The 17,326-nt window shown below is 38.3% G+C and overlaps 1 protein-coding gene across 1 annotated transcript; it reads right to left on the reverse strand.

The window, feature by feature from the left end:
- Nucleotides 1-985: 985 nt before the first annotated feature.
- Nucleotides 986-11,138, reverse strand: npas4l (neuronal PAS domain protein 4 like). The gene is made up of 9 exons (XM_020921059.2): nt 11,035-11,138; nt 9,381-9,544; nt 9,069-9,214; nt 7,723-7,822; nt 6,381-6,648; nt 5,440-5,549; nt 3,932-4,061; nt 2,260-3,398; nt 986-1,612 (listed from the first exon to the last, which is right to left on the reverse strand). Exons 1-9 carry the CDS (start codon nt 11,136-11,138, stop codon nt 1,584-1,586), a joined length of 2,190 nt encoding a protein of 729 aa, XP_020776718.2. The 3' UTR covers nt 986-1,583.
- Between the last annotated feature and the right edge of the window lie 6,188 nt (nt 11,139-17,326).

Raw genomic sequence — 17,326 nt, forward strand, 5'->3', positions numbered from 1 at the left:
TTATGTTTGTTCTGATTTTCTTTTTGATAAACATGGCCGTGCCTCTGAGCTCATATTGGCTCTTTCGGATTTTGAACATATTCTGTAAAGATTTTGACAGGAGATTGTTGTTCACTTTGAACATGATTTTCAGAGTATAAAGGTCGACTCAGAGTTTGAAGGTTTATAAATAACACATTGGTTGATTCATTATAAGCTGATAATGTGATTGCTCTTATTGCCTTTTTTGCAAGGTAAAGATTGGATTTGTATTAGTCTTATATGTATTGCCCCAAATCTCAATACCGTAGGTTGTGTAAGGCATTACCAGCGAGTTGTATATAATAAAAAGACTGTTTTTATCTAGGATATATCTGTATTTGTATATAATTGCGATTCTTCTACAGTTAGAGAGGTATGGTGAGATTTTTAGAGTGCTGCCAATGGAATGGATAAGAGCTAAATTGAAAGGTAAAAATGACCTGTTAATAACAGATACATGACAGTCCCTTATAAACTATTTGACTAAACATCTGGTTCTGACTATTATTAAAGAAGGCACTATAGGTTAAGTTGGTCATGGTTTGTTGAAAGTATTGTTTTATCTGTACTATGCACATTTTCGTGGTCTGCTCAGTCTTGTTTATTTTGGTGTTTTTGTCAGTTAGTGGAAATGCAAAAGTATTATTATAAAAAAAAAATGAGAATCCTAACAACTAACCACTAACTAGGACATCCCAGAACTACTCAACTAGACTATAAGTTCGGACAAACCCATGTCTAAACAAAAGAAGGGCACTAGAGTAATTTATAGTAATGAAAGAAACATGACTTAAAGAAAAAACAATCCAGTGCTTACAGAGTTATCGATATTCATTATAACTTTATTTACAAGTATATAGTATCATATAGAAAACATTAAAGCAGAATGAATCCAGTTTACATTTCACATTTTGGTACCTTAACCAGTTATAAGTAAAAGTAGTCAGTGTCATTCAGTGTTTATGTGTTTGTCAATAAATACATTGTTCAGTGATTTCAGTGGAATGATTTTCAATGAGGTAGTTATTTGGCTCAATTTTTTCACCAAGCTCCTTCATAAAACGCAAATACAAAAACAAATCTTTTTTTTTTCTTCATCAAATTAAGGTTGCTTTGAACCAAAGCTTTTTAAGGCACCTAAATTGACTAATACTGTTGCCGTACGACTAAAAAATCTGTGAATAATCGTTCTGGTGCCTCATTATTATTATTATTAAAAAGGGTTTGACATTGATAAAGTGCTCAATTGTAAATGGTTCGAACAAGAAAAATACGCTCTCTTTTCAACTTACAAGTGTTGTCAAAACTGTTTCTTAAAAGTACCATTTTAAAGCAGTTTAACAAGACATCATCAGCAACAAAGATGACAGCAAACCTAAGAAATTAAGATAAAGCTGCAGCTAAAACAAAGCCCTGAATCTGCTTCTTTCACAGAGAAGTCATTCAGAGTTCAAACCACAAAGCAAAAGTGTCCTTCATATACAGTAACTTTGAATCCAGCAAAGGAAGGTAAACACGGCAATATGCCATACAACTGGTATAGAGCAAGTCACAGACTTAGTTCAGTACAGGTTTTCTTCAGTCAGTCCATCTGAAAAGAGAATAAAAGAGAAGCATTAGTGGATTCTTGAGATGGAAATATAAGTAGATATATTCAAATGACTCTTCATAATGTGATTCTAAATTGGCCCTTTTGAATGAGTTTGAATGGCTGTCTGTCTGTCCATGTCCTACTCCTATCTATTTCTCAGAATGATAAAAAGCAATTAACAATAAAAAATATACATCTTTTAAGTGGGGAAAATGTCTGCAAAATGGGAAGTGGAAACCCTTGAATAAGTTACAAGTGAATTCTAGTCACCCATGATCCCTATCAGGAATAAGCAGTAAATGAATGAAGACATTATAGCACATTTAAGATCGTAATTGTATCATTTATGTCTTGTGATTGCAAAGACTGAGGTGTAGTTTGTATTATTATGTATGCAATCTGACACCAAAGGGCATAAGGCTTGGCCCAGTGTTGGGGACAGTTGCTACATTTGTTAAATTACATTACATGGCTTAAAATCAACCTCCAAAAAGTAACTTGTAGTGTGAGTAGTATTTTTAGTAATATTTTCACTCTCAGTTTTTACCCATGTATCAATTGTATTTTATTTAGCTCTACTCTTTCTAGTTCAAGTGAATTCTCAGTGCAGGTATGAAAGAGCTCTTCTCAGCGGGTGGGACACGTACCTTGCTGAAGGCTACTGAGGATGTAGTGGTTGAGTTGATGCAACCCATTGTTTTGATCCATGTTTATTCTGCCTGGTGTGAGCTGATCTGCAGGCTCTCTCATGTCCGTGGAAGCATCCAGGGGTGTGAAGGGCTGCTGCATTTGACAAGACATACTCCTACTATTGTTCTTCATGGTGACCAAATCCAAATCGTTTAAGATGCTGTCAAATATACAGTCATCCAGGACGGGCTCAGATTTAAACCCAGAGGAGTGATTAGTGAGGTGAGGGAAAGTACAAGGTGACAGTTGAGTGCTCACAATTGACATTTGGGTGTTTTGAATGGGGCTCAAAGTGCGAAACATATCAAAGCTGTTCGCCAAGGAGGATATCTGCTGAGCCAGTATACTTATCTCCTCTCTCTCCCTCTCACTGTACTCAAAAGTCCCTTGGGAAGTTGGCGACTGGCTTGGAGTGAGCAGATTTGGATGTATGGGTAAAGCATGATCCGGAACATGCTGGACAACGCTGCCCCCTTGTGGTTGCTCTGACAGGCTGTAGTCATCCTGATGCAGGGTACACTCCAGTGGGCTTTCACATGACACAGAGAGGCAATCTGGAACCAATCGGGCGTCAGATGTACAAGCTGCGAAGTCGTCATAGGAGGGGGACAGAGAAGAGGACGAGAGGGGGGACGGGGCAGGCAGAGAACTCAAAGAAGCGTGGTCTAATGGTTGTACTGGAGATAAGGACTGGGGCGACTGAGATGGCGATTGCCCGCACATAGGGGGCGCTGGTGGGAAGGTGAAATAAGATGGAGATGCTTCAGGGGAAGAGAAGACATCCATTAGGAACTCATGACTGAAGGAGGAGCTAGAGGAGCTGGGGGTGTATGGAGGAGTGAACATGTTAGGGTCACATTTAGGACCGGGGGAGCAGTCTTCTTGCTTCAAATCGCACGGAACAAAAGTTTGGTCTATCCACGAGTCTCGTCTCCTCCTTCTGGCGCAGGGCTCGTCTCCTTGGCTACTGCATGTCCGCTGCCTCTTTAAACATTTACTCGTTTTGTGATTTGAAGTTGTTGGCTGTGCAGTGGAATCTGATGGTCCAGAAACTTCATTGCTGATTTTCTGTTGGAGGAACCTTGCCTCTGTCTCACTACAAGAGAAAAGTGAATGTTTAGACAAGGTTTAGATGAAGTGCATTGCGTAGGTTAAAATTAAAGGTGTATTTTGTAACATTTTGGGGGTCTCTTACCTGCTTGTCTCTATTGAAATGTTATTGATTTGTCTGAATATGAATGTATTAAACTCCACATGTTTTTATTGCTCAAAATACCTTGAAAAAAAATGCAGCTTTGTGTAGCTTTTCCACAGATCTGACCTGAAACATGACCTGGTCTCCATGGAGATAGATTAAGTCTATAGAAGTACTATGGAATATTCTTGGCAAAACAATAACATCTTCCCAGAGACAAGTAGGCGATGAAAAACTACCTAGAAAATCTTTAATACTGCACAATTAAAGCTGTTTTCATGCAAACCACTTGAAGCAAGCTCGTAAAACTTTATAGTGTTGCCATGGTTACTTTAAAGACCTTGGCCCATTGTACACTATGCTGCTCATGTACCATACAGCTGCAGCAGTCCCTTAGTCACACTGACAGTTGCTTGAGGCGAAGTGTGTTTTACCTGATGATGTAGTTAGTGCAGCTGATGCTCTGAGGCTCCTTGTTAGCTCTGATATAGATCCAGACCCAGGACAGGTCTTTACACTGGAGTCTAAGCACCATCTGCAGCTGAGAACCATCATCTGCCTGCACTGGAGACAACACACAGGTACAGTGAAAACCTGACTGCGAAGAATACACAATGCACATTCAAATTAGACATAAAATGGAAAAAAATGTGGTGGAAAATTAGTTTTGAGTGGATTCGTTGGGTACTTTTTGAGCAGATTTTACACGTACTTATATTTTAGTCAAATTCAGGTCATTATTTAGTCAAAGTCAAAATCAGAGTGAACTTTACTGTCAATTCCACATTACACAGGGGGATTGAAAAACTCCAAAACTCTAAATGTGCAATTAAAAACTAAACATACCACACACAGACACGAAATGTATATAGACATCAGTAATAAATAAAAAAAATAAAGACAAAATATACAGATAGACAGACAGAAAAGGACATATACATTTCCACAAAAAAAGGATGAGGTAGCATTTTTGGTATATATGAAGGTGCAATATATAAAGTGCAGAGTGTTGTCATAGCAGCATGGATATAGGAATGTATTATGTTGTTCTATTTGTACCTAGTTAGGCTAAATTTTGAAATAATACGAGTTACTGAGTACAGCCCAATCTATGGCTGTCTCACTGCTGTCTTTACTCGTTTCTAAAACAAAAAAATTGCATGCTGTGATTGTCTAGAGCACCTGTAGCGTGGGAGTTACACGTAGCTCTCTACCCCATTCCAAGTAGCTCGCCAAGGGATTTCTGAATTATACGTATTGTGCTGAATAAGTAAAATTAGCACTGTAAATCTATCATTTAAATGCCCAATTTTGTGCACTAATAAATGAATAATGGTTTATATTTTATAGGTATATATAGCTGTCCCCAATCTAAGGCTTTGACTCATATATACTCAATTTCTTGCATCTGTTAAAATAAGTAGCTCTTTGGCATTTTTATTTTGTAAAGGTAGCTCAATGGAGGAAAAAGGCTGGAGACCCTTGGGCTAGAGCTCTAAAATACTACTACTAACAACAAGTACTTTGAGTAATCCTCTGCTGTGTATCAGTCCAAAAAGCAGAAATGAATCTTTAATATTCTGCAATTCAGCAACCACGACTGTACAATCTCTTCCCTAGGATATTCTAAAGAAAAAAAATTATTTTCTTCATTACAATAAAACAAGATTTGCAAATGCCTAATGGAAAAATGACTGTGCCTCCGAACAATTAGTCTTCAATGAGGCTCATATACAGCTTGGTTAATTACAGAAAGCCTGTTGCCGTTATAAATAATGAGTTTCAAAAGGCTCACTAAGAAACTATTACAGCTTGTTGGCTATTTAATGTCCCATAAAAAACAAAAAATATGAGTAGTTTTTGTTTACCGCTGACTTTAATGCCAGGGTCATTAACTTTAATATTACTGTTTTTGGTTCTGTGGAGAGGGCTGGAAACTTACCTAAAGTTTTATGGCATTCTGCACTCAGAGAAAGATCTTCAGGATGCATGAGGCTGTACCATGATCTGGTTGCTAATTCTTCGGATGAGTAACCAAGATAATACAAAACACTGAAACAAAGAAATAGAAATAAAATAGATATCAGTCATCAGATTTCAGATTTTTCCACGTATTTGTGCAAATTTTGTCTTGCTGCAGTACACATATACAGTGGCGGAGTTAGCAATTTGGGGGCCCTAGGTGAATTTAAGTATGGGGCTCTCACTATTATGCGCTTTTTTTATTGTCTGTTTTTCCCCATTGTTCTTGAGACATGCACATCTGTATTTATTTGAATTATGGTGGATTGGAAACTTGTCTTATTAGTTCAGTGGCCTCCTCGATAACAGAACTGAAAGTAGTTTTATTTTTTTGCTAGTACAATTACATTTTGTTTACATCCATTACATATGATTATTTATTTTTTCTTATGATTATTGTTTAAAGGTAAACTACTCTAATTTAATGTCATATTGAGAGAAAATCAAATTTCTCTGAGGCCTCGGCCATTAGTGTCACTGAGAGCAATTGGATGGGGGCCCCTCCAGGTTTGAGGGCCCTAAGCAGCCGCCTACATTTGCCTAATGGTAGCGCCGCCTCTGCAGATATGTTGTATAAGCATTTCTCGAGGTCAAAGTAAGTCCACCGTGTACTGTCTGCATCTTATTAAAAGTGCTTTAATATATGACGGTCACGAAGTGTGGTTAGTTTAAACGTAACAGCAAAAGTCCGCTCTGGTTTCACAAAGTTTAGGATACTTGGAAAGCATAGGGTAAGTGAGGAGGAATAACATCTCTATGAAGAAATCAAGTAGTGTTCCATCCACCAGAAAAGTTACATAGTGCACCTTTTAAAAGATCTCAAGATATTACTTTAAAACAGTTGCATTTACTTAAACATACCTGTCTGACACTTGGTTGAAGCTCATGTCCAGTCTGTGGAGGGTGTTAAATGAATGGCAGAACTGGGAGTTGTCAGTCCTGAGGCGGTCCACTGTGGGGGTGCAGAGGGCCACGAACAGGGGCTCCGTGACTGGACGAGAAGAGGAAGAGGGCACTCCAGAGGGGAGAGGGAAGTAGAGGAAACTGCCCTGTACCAGCATCGAACCGCAGCCGCCATTTTGGAGCTTGAAGGCTTTGGAGGTTTGCATCGAACAAACAAAACTCCTCTCTGAAGAAACAGAAAGACAGAATTAAATATTTGCAGATTTAAGAAAAGAAAGTACTGTACAAATACTAAGCCATAATTTTCACTGAAATATTACAGAGCAGTTTTCATCAAAGTTTTCACAACAAGTACTAACTTATAATATATTTTGCCACGAAGAATAAACCAACTTTATCTGTCCTAAAACAAGATATTAATGGGACTAAAAATGCACTAAATTAAAGGCGCATTATTTTACTTTTTCGATGGAGGGTCTGCCAGTTTGTCTCAGTGAATATGTTCTTTTTTATCCATAATGTTCCTCAGTATGGCATTAAACTGGTGTATCTCCAAGAGTCTAAATATGTGATGCCACCAAAGCGCCACTAATTTAATAAATGCAACATAAATAAACTCCATAAGCAGGCAGCAAACTCTCCACCAGAAATGTTACATGATATATCTTTAAGCCCAATCAGGTCTAAGGATGTAACGATATCATCACGATATGCATCTCACGGTACGATATTTATTGCGATATTTTGAAGAGGCTGATGTAATTGTAGATAAGATGCTGTTTTGCTTTTAAAATACCTTGACAAGATTTTGGTGTGAATTATTTCCATCATAATCCAACGAATTAGATTAAAAAACATATTTCTTCATGTTGTCTGCACTGAAATGAATCATGGGATATGTAGTTCCCGATGTTTTTTAGCTATTGCTGCTGTAAAACCATGCATTTAAGCAAAGGAACTTGTGAGTCGATATATTGTGACGCCCCGTGATATTATTGTGAGACATTTGACGATACGATATCATGATGTTTCGGTTATTGTTACATCCCTAATCAGAACAAAAAGAAATCCAACATTTAATCCAGTGAACAGAATAATTTATGATATGAGTACTGTGCCTCAAAACACTGTTAATCATTTTCTTCCACTTATTTTAGAGTTAATGAGACTGGAGCCTGTCCCAGAGTGTATGCACCATGGGAGAGGCACATCCCAGACAGTAGAAAGCTACATCTTGCCAACTAATTACTAAAGTTCTTCAATTGAAATGAGACCCATGTTTTGATACGACCATTATTACCTGGTGAAGATTTGCTGTCGAAGTCCAGATTTGATTTCACAACATCAATGTCTGAGCGCTCCACCATGTCAAACAGAGAGTCTCCCTGAAGAAGGTCCACCTAAAATATTCAAAACCCCATTAGCATTACACATTCAGTTGAGATTGAGTAGGCAAGGTACTACTGAATAAAATGACTCTATAAGAAACAAAATGATAGGCTGTGATTACATTTAGAAGTATAATTTATTCAAAAACTGTAACAGACATAGTAACAATATCATAATAATATTAATAATACTCAGTGTTGGGGAGTAACAGATTACATGTACTGGAGTTATGTAATCAGACTACAAATTATGAGTAACTGTATTACACACACACCCCCCCCCCATCCCTTTTTTTTGTTTTGTTTTTGTTTTTGTTTTTGTCAGTAATTCCACTAGTTTCATTGCCAGAAAATAAACCAGGTCTAAACCAGGACTAAAACCAGGACTATACTAGATTTAACCAGGACTAAACCAGGACTAAAACCAGGTCTAAACTAGATCTAAACCGGGTCTAAACCAGGACTAAAACCAACTCTAAACTAGATCTAAACTAGATCTAAAACAGGTCTAAAACCAGGTCTAAAACCAGGTCTAAAACCAGGTCTAAAACCAGGTCTAAAACCAGGTCTAAAACCAGGACTAAAACCAGGACTAAACCAGGTCTAAACCATGCTGCGTGGACATGTCTCCTCATCTTCTATCAATAATATTTTTGATTTGGTTAAGTAAAGTCTGGGCTTTTATTGTCTTTTAGCAGACAAAACATCTTATGTTACAATTTCCTAGTCTTTGCTTCTCTGCAGCAAATCAAGTAATCCAAAGTATTCAGATTACGTTACTCACTTTAAGTAATTTAATGGATTCCATTACAAACTACATTCTGGGGTATGTAATCTGTAATCTGTAGGGGAATACATTTTAAAAGTAACCTTCCCAACACTGATAATACTGTATGTCTATACTCCAACTTTCTTGTATCCATGGGTTTCACCCTCCTGTTTATAGGTGCCATTTTGAGTACTTTTCTCCATAAGATACAGTAATATAGGACAGAATATTTTGTTTTGGGTTCATAATTGTTGCGGCAAAAGTGCATTTTTCATCACTCTGAAAACCATGGATAGTGTTTTCCTCTAGGCTTTCAAACATAAAACATTTCAAACCAAAGAGCAAACTCAAATCTCCAGAGTTTACGTTTCTACATTCAATAAAAGCTTCTTGTACAACTATTACAATGATTTCAAAACATCAGTTCTACAGCTCAGAAAACGTACTTGATCTAAATCTTAAGTTACATTGTGCAAACCTCTCACTCACCATAGAAATCCCCAAATATTCCACCACGTTTTCGGACACGCAGACCAGCCTCCCCTGGGCCGTGGTGACCAAGACGAAGCCGTGAAGCGCTTGCAAAAAGGCCTCACAAGAAAGGGAACATTTTGATTCCTCCTTCGACGCCAATCCTTCGGGGAGGCAGAGAGAAAGTTCATTGTTATCTTGACTTTACATTTTGTAGCTTGTCACTGCTGAAAGAACCCCCTAAAGCGTTGCTAACTTTAGAAGCGTTGCATTATTTAAAGTTTGACAGTTTGTCCCGACTTTAAAAGTAGAAACTTTGAAATAACTTACCTCGAAAAAGCACTGACTTCTTAATGTAGGTACAAATAGCTGCCATGGAGTGTAAGTAGGAGAGGCGGTCCTGGTCGTCGGATGTGATTGGTAAAAGAGCGCGCATGTTCCTGATTTCATTGTTGATTTGGTCCCTTCTGGCTTTAGATGCTCCTTTGGTTGATCTATGAGAAGACATTGTTAAAAAAACAATCAACAAAAATCACAGTACTTCCAATACAAATTTAATTCATTGCAATAGCTCGCACTGATTCAATCCAAAAAATATCTTCTAATATCTTCTTTAATACTAGTGTGCTGCTAAGCCAGTGTCCATTTGAGTCCATTCTTTCAAAGCTGTGGGTTTTATAGCCAGTGCTGGGAGTTCAGAGAGAGGGGTGGAACAAAAACAAAATGACACACACATTAAGAGGAGGAGTTAAGCTGTTGTTTGCCCAAATAGAGCAGGAGGCATCACAGCATCCCAAACCACGTCACTATGACAACAGAAAATACAGCCGCAAAAGGGGAGATGAATCAGGCTAAATAAAGATGAGCGTCTAAATAAAGATGAGCTAAAACTGTGCATGATTTGGGTTCTATATTTGAAGATTGTTACTAAAAACATTTGCTAATGTCCTTGTTTATTTGGACAGATGACAAAACGACAAACTAGACTACATTTTAGACTGCATGTCATGTTATGTTATGGTGTTGTGGATTGATAAACGTTTTTGCAATGTGGGATTTTACTAGGCTGCCCATTGTTTTAAGAGGGATGAAAATGAGCATGAGCAATGTTACCAGCTTTTACCAGCAGTGGAATGGTTAAAAGTCCTCAAAATGGCGCCTATATGCAGGAAGCTGAAATCCAGAACCATATACAATAATATAATTTTGCACACTCATTGCAAAGGGTACATTTTGTTGTTTTCTGAATCAATAACCACATAAATAAAGCAGAAAGGAAAAGCATGGGTAAAAATATAAAGTGGATAAAGTGAAGTTTCAGTGTCTGGCACTCTGACCTGACAAAAAAATAAATAAATAAATAACTTCTTTACTATACTTCAAACCAATTCTCTCCTTAGTCTTTCATAAAATTTTGGGTAGGGTGACCAGACGTTCCTGTTTACCTGGGTCACTCCCAGTTTTCAGCCTTATGTCCCCTGTCCCAGCAGATTTATCCAAAACCAGTGATTTGTCCCAGTTTTATACAACAAATGTCCCAGGTGTCCCTATTTTTGACCAATCTGACACCTGCCATCAGTAAAAAGAGGCATAAACTGACATTTGTTTAGTTAAACTACAGAAAAGCTGCTTAAAAATGACCAAAACACACAAAAAAATGGGACTATACTGACTCACATTAGTGCCGAGTGCAGAATAATTTAGCTTAATTACGTACTAGTTTCACAATTTTATTATTATCAACCAACCCAAACCAGGGATATTGCAGTTTTTTAATTTTGAAAATCTGGTCCCCCTAATTTTGGGGAAACACAAAAACATATTTAGGCCTAATGAAATGATCTCAAATTGGAAATTAGCCTCACAGCGTAAATGCAATCACTGAACGTAATCTCACGCACCGCAGCCACAGCCAGGAGCCCCTCAGTTCAGCCACATCAGGACGTAAAACTTGAAAAGAAAAGTTTATGAAAAGTGAACTCACCTGAACCTCCTGCAGAAAGCTGAAGATCGCTGGTCCTCGCTCAGGTGGTGCGACGTACACGGCGTCCTGACGTAACACTGGCACGCGTTACACCAAAGAGTCATTTTTATATCTCTGGAAATTCATCAATGAAGTAAAGCAGAAAGTTCTAGTAAGTCTCAAAATATAATGACGCCAATGCTACTTAAAAATATGCCCACATAAAATTAATTTAACTGCGCATTTAACTTCTAACTTTGCGCGTAAAAGTGGTAGCGGTCTTGGCTCATCACCGCTACGGATCTATAATGATAGTTCTCTGATCACCACAGCCCGCATGAGCAGCGCCTTCCCCGGGCTCTGATAGACTTGTGTCCGCCTGAGTCCCGGCTGTCCCTCCTTTTATAGCCAAAAGCCGACACCTCTCGTCCACAGAGCCGCGGGGAGCTGGATAAGAGCGCAGAGGAGGCAGGGAAACAAAACGGGAGGATGTTACTGTTATGACGCGGGGTATTCTTGGTGAAGCGGACTAAAAATAGCAGTTTTACGACAGGCGCAGGTTGGGAGGGTGGGAGACACTGCGGAGGTGGCGTTATGACATAAAAAAGTTTGATGATGTAACAGACGAAATATCCCTCTCAAATATTAGGCGATAAGTTTAAGTCTTAATGCATGGAGAAAAAGATATTGCACTAATACAGAAGTGGACCATTATGATTGTCTATCCTTGGTCATTCTGTTATTTGTCAAAGTGTCCATGTTTCAAGCCTTTCCTAATTTAAATTAGTCAGTTTAGCCGATGTAGTTTTACCTTAACATTAGCTCCATGCATATTACAAAACCACTGTATTAAACAAAAATAGGCATTTTTGTCTAGCTTTGATCATTTTGAATGTTATTACACTTTCATTTGCTCAGTTATTTAGAATGATTACTGTAATTTTAACTACTGTGTATAGACACTGTAATTTCCTTAATGGATAAATATAATACAGTGGCTTGTGATGCATTTGTTTTTCTAATCTTCACATCAGTTTCATGTAGGGATGTAACAATAACCGAAATATCGTGATATTGTATCATCAAAGTTCTCACAATAATATCGTGGGCCATCATAATATATCGAATTACAAGTCTTTTTGTGTAAATGAAGAGTTACGGTGCAGCAATAGCTTTAAAAAGGCAGAGGGAACTACATAGACCATGATCCTTTGCTCTATTTCATTGTAGACCACATGACGAAATAACACTTCTAAGTACTTTTAAGTGTTAGTTCTTTGGATTAAGTCTTGTCAAGGCATTTTAAGAGAAAAACGAAGCATATTAATCAGTTTTTTCCACAAAATATCTCAATAAATAGCGTACAGTGAAATGTATATTGTGAAAATATCATACAGAGAGATTTGGATATTGCTACATCCCTAATTGTGAGCACAATATCGCAATAAATATCGTACCATGAGGTTCATACCGTGATGATATCGTATTGTGAGACTTGGTTATCGTTACACGCCTAGTTTCATGTCTTCTCAGGGAAATTTGTCCACTGCATTTGACCCATCCATCATCATTTGACGCATCCTGTCAGGAGCAGAGGGTGCCACGGTGCAACACCCAGAGAAACATCTCCAGATCTTGAGCTAAGTTTGTTCAGGGCTACCTTAGCGGGAGGATTTTGTGGATGCTTTGGGTTGATGGGGGAAAGCGGAAACCCACTCAGGCACAGAGAAAAACAAACACCGCACAGAAAGACAGAACCTTCCTACTGTGAGACAAGAGTGCTGGCCATTCAAGTGTGCCACTAAGTGATGCGGTGGTCCATGCACAACACACGTGCTAATGTTGCTAAGTTGTTTTTTAAAGTTGGTTTAGTCCCTGTTACCTCAGTACTGATTGCACCTTCAAAACTAAGCAGTGTTTCTATAAATGTAATTTAGTTGTTGAATGACAATGATAATAACGTCTTGAATCAGAATCTAGATATAGTTTCATTGAAATGTTTTATGCAACTTTATTTCCCAACTAAGAGGGCAGAATTTTGGACTATTTGTCATTTGTCATTGTTTTCTTGGTTAGGGCGCAGTCATAAGTCCAGATTTGGTGCTGGTTTCACTTTGTTTAGTTTAGTGATGTAGTGTGTGTGCAAATGAACTCACTCTATCAATCCTAATACAGATAAGGCAATCAAGTGCATCTTATTAATTAAAAGAAAGTGCATGAAGTGACATTGTGACATTTATTCAGTGTGGTCTCGAAGAGGCGTCTTTCTAATTGTATTCGCAGCCTGATGCATCATTGTTTCATTTGTGAGACTTTGACGACATTTGTCTTTGAACTGTGCATGTGTGAGTGTGAGTCACTCCAATCAGAGTTCTGCTGGGGGAGAGAGAGGTCCCGGCTCACGGACTAAATTAGGACTCAGAGCAGATGAAACGATTATATTGTGCATCAGAAAACATGACGAATGCAAAGCAGGAGTTTAGAGGCGCGCACTTCAGTTCGGGTCAAAACTTCAGATTAAGGGCAATATATTACTACTTAGTGAGAAAATAAGAACGCATAAACTCTGAAGCGCATTATTCATTTAGAAATTTGGTCCATAACTCACAATATAAAAGATTAAAGTCTATCAAGTCCGGCCATGAGCACATTTACCCGTGTCCAGTAGAGCATTATTTCCCCTTTTTGCAACTAGCGAAAAACAGATTTCAGGTTTAAATATGTTTATATACTATTTTCTGCCATACAACTTTTTTATTGTGAAAATTCCCAGTAATTCAAAGACATTTTGATAGGTTAAGAGGAGATTCCATATATTTCTGAGCTGCTGGCCACCTCAGTTGTCCTCAGTTTGAACTCTTGTAATATCACATGAACCTTACCCAGTTGGACCATCATAGAAATTATTTATGCGAGAAAGTAATTTGAATGTTTACAAATGTTTAATTTTATTTTTTGTTCATTATTAGTCTTTTCATTCAACAGGAAATCACAGATTCGGACCCTCATCCAGTCTGGAGCGACAGTAACTCAGTTGGTAGAGTCTTTTCTACAGATCTGAAGGTTGGTGGTTCGACTTCTGCTCTTGACATAAACATCATTGGTTGAGGAGTCAGATCCACTTACCCACAGGGCTGGTAGTGTAATTCCAGCTCCCACAGATGCATTTTGCTGTTGTGTCCTTGGGCAAGAGAACTCACATCTTTGTACACTGGTGTAGAAAGTGTGTGTGAATGGATGAGTGGTCCCTTGAAGGTGGAAAAGCGCTATATTAATAAACAGACGCGACACCATAGTTGTATTTGGATATTTTAGCTGCATTTGAATATATTTTGTTGTATCTTGTTTTCAATCTAACTTTGGTTCAGCCTCATTAAACCAAAGTTCCTATCTGGTTGACTACTTCATTTATCATGGAAGACACTCATTGAAAAAGTGAAGTCTCTTAAAGGTAAAAGAAACTACTGGATTAACTTCCACCACCTCATACATTTGTTTTGGGACTGAAATCCAAACATCCAATTTACTTCTTTTTTGTTTTGCTCCACTTTAATTTGAGAAGTGTTTCAACTCTCTAAGGCACAGTGCTTCTAAATACCTCTTGGCCAGAAAATCCCCAATTTACCTTCTGTGGTTGCCGTCGCGATGCTGGAGGCCACGAACTCGAACTTGAGTGAAGGGGGGATTGGACATTGGATAGTGGCGACAAGACAAAACAATTTACTCAGAACAAATCTCCCAAGTCTGAAACTCAAGGGCCGGTGGGACTGTCTGAGTGGGCAGTTGAAATTGGAGTGTTATAAACCAAATGTCTCTGGTGTTGTTGAACGTGGTCGGCTCCAGGACCAGACAGAGCAGCCCGGAGCGCGTCCCCGTTTCCTGTGTCCCGTTTGGGGATGGAGGAGCAGGCGGGACAGGCTGTCTCTGGAGCCCCTCTCTGTGCGGGGCCTGTGTCTGTGGGCTGCACTTAACACTAGAGATAACATTGACTTTATAGCACAGGGCCGCTGACAGACAGGAGCAAACTGCCAGACACTGCAACTGCTGCTGCTGCTACTGCGCCTGTGTCATATGAGGGAAAACACAATAGATTATAACTACAGTGTGTTAAAGGTGCACTGTGTAACTTTGCTTTGTCTAGAATGGTTCACAGTATGACATTAAACCTTTGTATCTTCATGGAGACCAAACTAGACCAAGTTACAGGTCAGATCTGTAGAGAGGCAACCCCGTTCACAGTCAGAATGCCTGTTTTTCTAGGTATTTTTGAGCTATAAACCATTGTTTCCCAAACTGTTTTTCTAGAGACCCATATTTTAAGTCACAAACCTCCGCGACCCAGTTAGAAATTATTCGTAAATCGCAAAATAAAGGTGGATTTGACCATTATTGAACATTAACGAGGATATTTTATTGTTGAATGAGTGATCATGTCTTTCTGAACAGTTAGTATTACTCGAGTTTTAAACAATAAAAAACAGTAATTGAACCAACAATAAAAGGATCCATAAGTCGCCTATTTGCACATTAAACATAGCCCATTTCTTTTTCTTTTCAATATTCAGTTGAACCAGAAATATTGGAACAAAGATTGGAACAAAAGATTAGAATTTATTCAAACATGTCTTAATATTTCAACATTTTAACCCTCTCCAGGCAGGAGACAACAGCTAAATTCCAATTACCTACTTACTCCACATCCATATTTTATGAGCTTTTTTTACTCAGGAGCCTTTTCTCCCATCCATGCTGATAAACATGGACGATGCAGACTGTGCAAGAATGGCTACACACAAACAGCCTGCCATAAGTGCAAAATACTTTTTTTGTTTACAAAGGATAAAAAAGTCAGGATTGTATATTACTACCCCATATTATAATTTTCCCCAAATATCAGATTTTTCCTGATACTAAAAATTAATTTGAGCCTGAGAGGGTTAATAAGATATGTCTCATTTTAATGTCTTAATTTTTGTGTAGGTGCAGGAGGAGAGCGCAACACACATATCAGACGCAGCATTCAGTCTGTTTCTGTGCTTTGTCTTCATTTTTGTGAGCACAGATGTGTCATGTGTCCGAACTGTATATTACAGACCTATCCAGATCGTGACAAGGTGACTGAAAAAAAATCTCTTGCGACCCAGTCTTTGGGAAACAATGCTATAAACCACCCGTAATTGAATAAATGTAAGGTAGAGCTGTTTAATGTCATACTGTGGAACATTCTAAGCAAAGGAATGCAATATCCATAGTTCCAAGTTCCAGTGCACCTTTAAAGATAGTGGACTAGTATTTACTAATAATAAAAGGTGGGTACAATATCAAAATATCAATAATGTGAATAATAGTATTTTCATTTTGGCTTGTTAAACACTTGAAAAATGAAGAGTGCAAAACAATGAATCACTTATCACAAAAATTAAATCTGAGCACCGGGTACATCGATACAGAAAGAGCTGAACAAAATGAAAAATGTAATAAATGTATGTTGTAATCTTTCAAACAAGGTGTTGTAAAAAGACTTCTGTTGGATTGCCAAAATGATTTCTAATATAGTTTTATAGGGCCCATGTCTGGTTATGGCTGGAGATCAGGGGTAATAACAGCAGCAATCATCCCAATCATAGTGGTCCATGGAGGAGCCGGAAGGGGGATCCAAAGGGGGGCTCCAGACAGGACGACTATGGACTCTGGGCTGGCACTGGACAGGAAGAGGAAGTGGAGCAGAGGTTCAAAGGCTTACAGTAGCTGTAAAGTGCAGAAGGGACTGTGTCTGGGAGAAGGAAAGGAAATAAACTTGATGCTTACACTGACTTGACATTTAGAATAAACTATTTAAATGGTACAATATTTTTTATATCAAACCTCCCAAACATGACCTTAAAATATAGCTCTACTGATAACGTGATGGCAAAGTTGTTTACATTTTCCAAAATACACTTAGAAGTAGTCCAAATAAAATAAATGTAACTACACATTTAACGCCAAATTTTGCGGGTAAAAGTGGTACTTCACCCTGCATGTGCACCGTCCCTGGGCTGATAGTGTTTTGGTTCTCAAGATGATTATCAAATTAGAAAGCAGAATGAGACTCACATTTGACTTGCCAATTTCAACGCTTAAATCCACTTAGTTTAAACCATAAGACCCTCTCTGGTCTGTTTTCTCACCACCTAAACCCCAGCCTAATTCATCAGCTGGTTTCATTTGTGGAAACCATCTGACCTCACAGCATTAGGATTTATTCGCTCGATAGTAGGGTGGTACTTTTTGTTATTTAGCCAATCGCTGCTATTTGGTCCTGACATATGTA

This window comes from Boleophthalmus pectinirostris, unplaced genomic scaffold (genome assembly GCF_026225935.1).
Source record: "Boleophthalmus pectinirostris isolate CB_2022bp ecotype Guang Dong unplaced genomic scaffold, ASM2622593v1 HiC_scaffold_5, whole genome shotgun sequence".
Classification (NCBI taxonomy): Eukaryota; Metazoa; Chordata; class Actinopteri; order Gobiiformes; family Gobiidae; genus Boleophthalmus; species Boleophthalmus pectinirostris.